General features: G+C 61.0%; 1 protein-coding gene across 1 annotated transcript in view; it reads left to right on the top strand.

Annotated features, from left to right (window-relative positions):
- Nucleotides 1-338, top strand: part of GATAD2B (GATA zinc finger domain containing 2B) — a 10,482-nt gene extending 10,144 nt beyond the window's left edge. The window contains exon 10 of the mRNA XM_010020618.1: nucleotides 192-338. Within this exon, the coding sequence (XP_010018920.1) occupies nucleotides 192-338 (147 nt within the window). The remainder of the gene's footprint in view (nucleotides 1-191) is intronic.
- The last annotated feature ends 82 nt before the right edge of the window (nucleotides 339-420 follow it).

Genomic DNA, 420 nt, shown 5'->3' with positions numbered 1-420 from the left:
CCTCTCCTGGCTCTTCCCCTGTTGATCCCATGCAGTCCAACATGGGAATCACGGCTGTGTGACCGATCCACAAACTACTTTCCCCATGTACAACCCAAACCCCACCACTGCTGCTGCTTCCAGAGTGATCCCGGTGCCTTCCTAAGTGATCCCGGATCCTTCCTTACCTCCTCCTTCTCCTCTTCCCGCAGGCTCCGCAGCCACAGAGCTCTTTGCAGCGCGGGATTCCCACCTCTGCCCGCTCCATGCTCTCCAACTTCGCGCAGGCTCCGCAGCTCTCCGTGGCAGGCGGTCTCCTGGGCATGCCAGGTAATGTCCCACATCCCGGCCGCGTCTGAGGCACAGGATGGGGTTAGATGGAGAGTGGGATGCATTGGGATGGGCCTGGTTTGATTCCCCGGGAGTGGGGTGGGTTGGGGG

Source organism: Nestor notabilis, unplaced genomic scaffold (genome assembly GCF_000696875.1).
Source record: "Nestor notabilis isolate BGI_N333 unplaced genomic scaffold, ASM69687v1 scaffold22428, whole genome shotgun sequence".
NCBI lineage: Eukaryota > Metazoa > Chordata > Aves > Psittaciformes > Psittacidae > Nestor > Nestor notabilis.
This window is presented reverse-complemented; position numbering and strand designations above follow the sequence as displayed.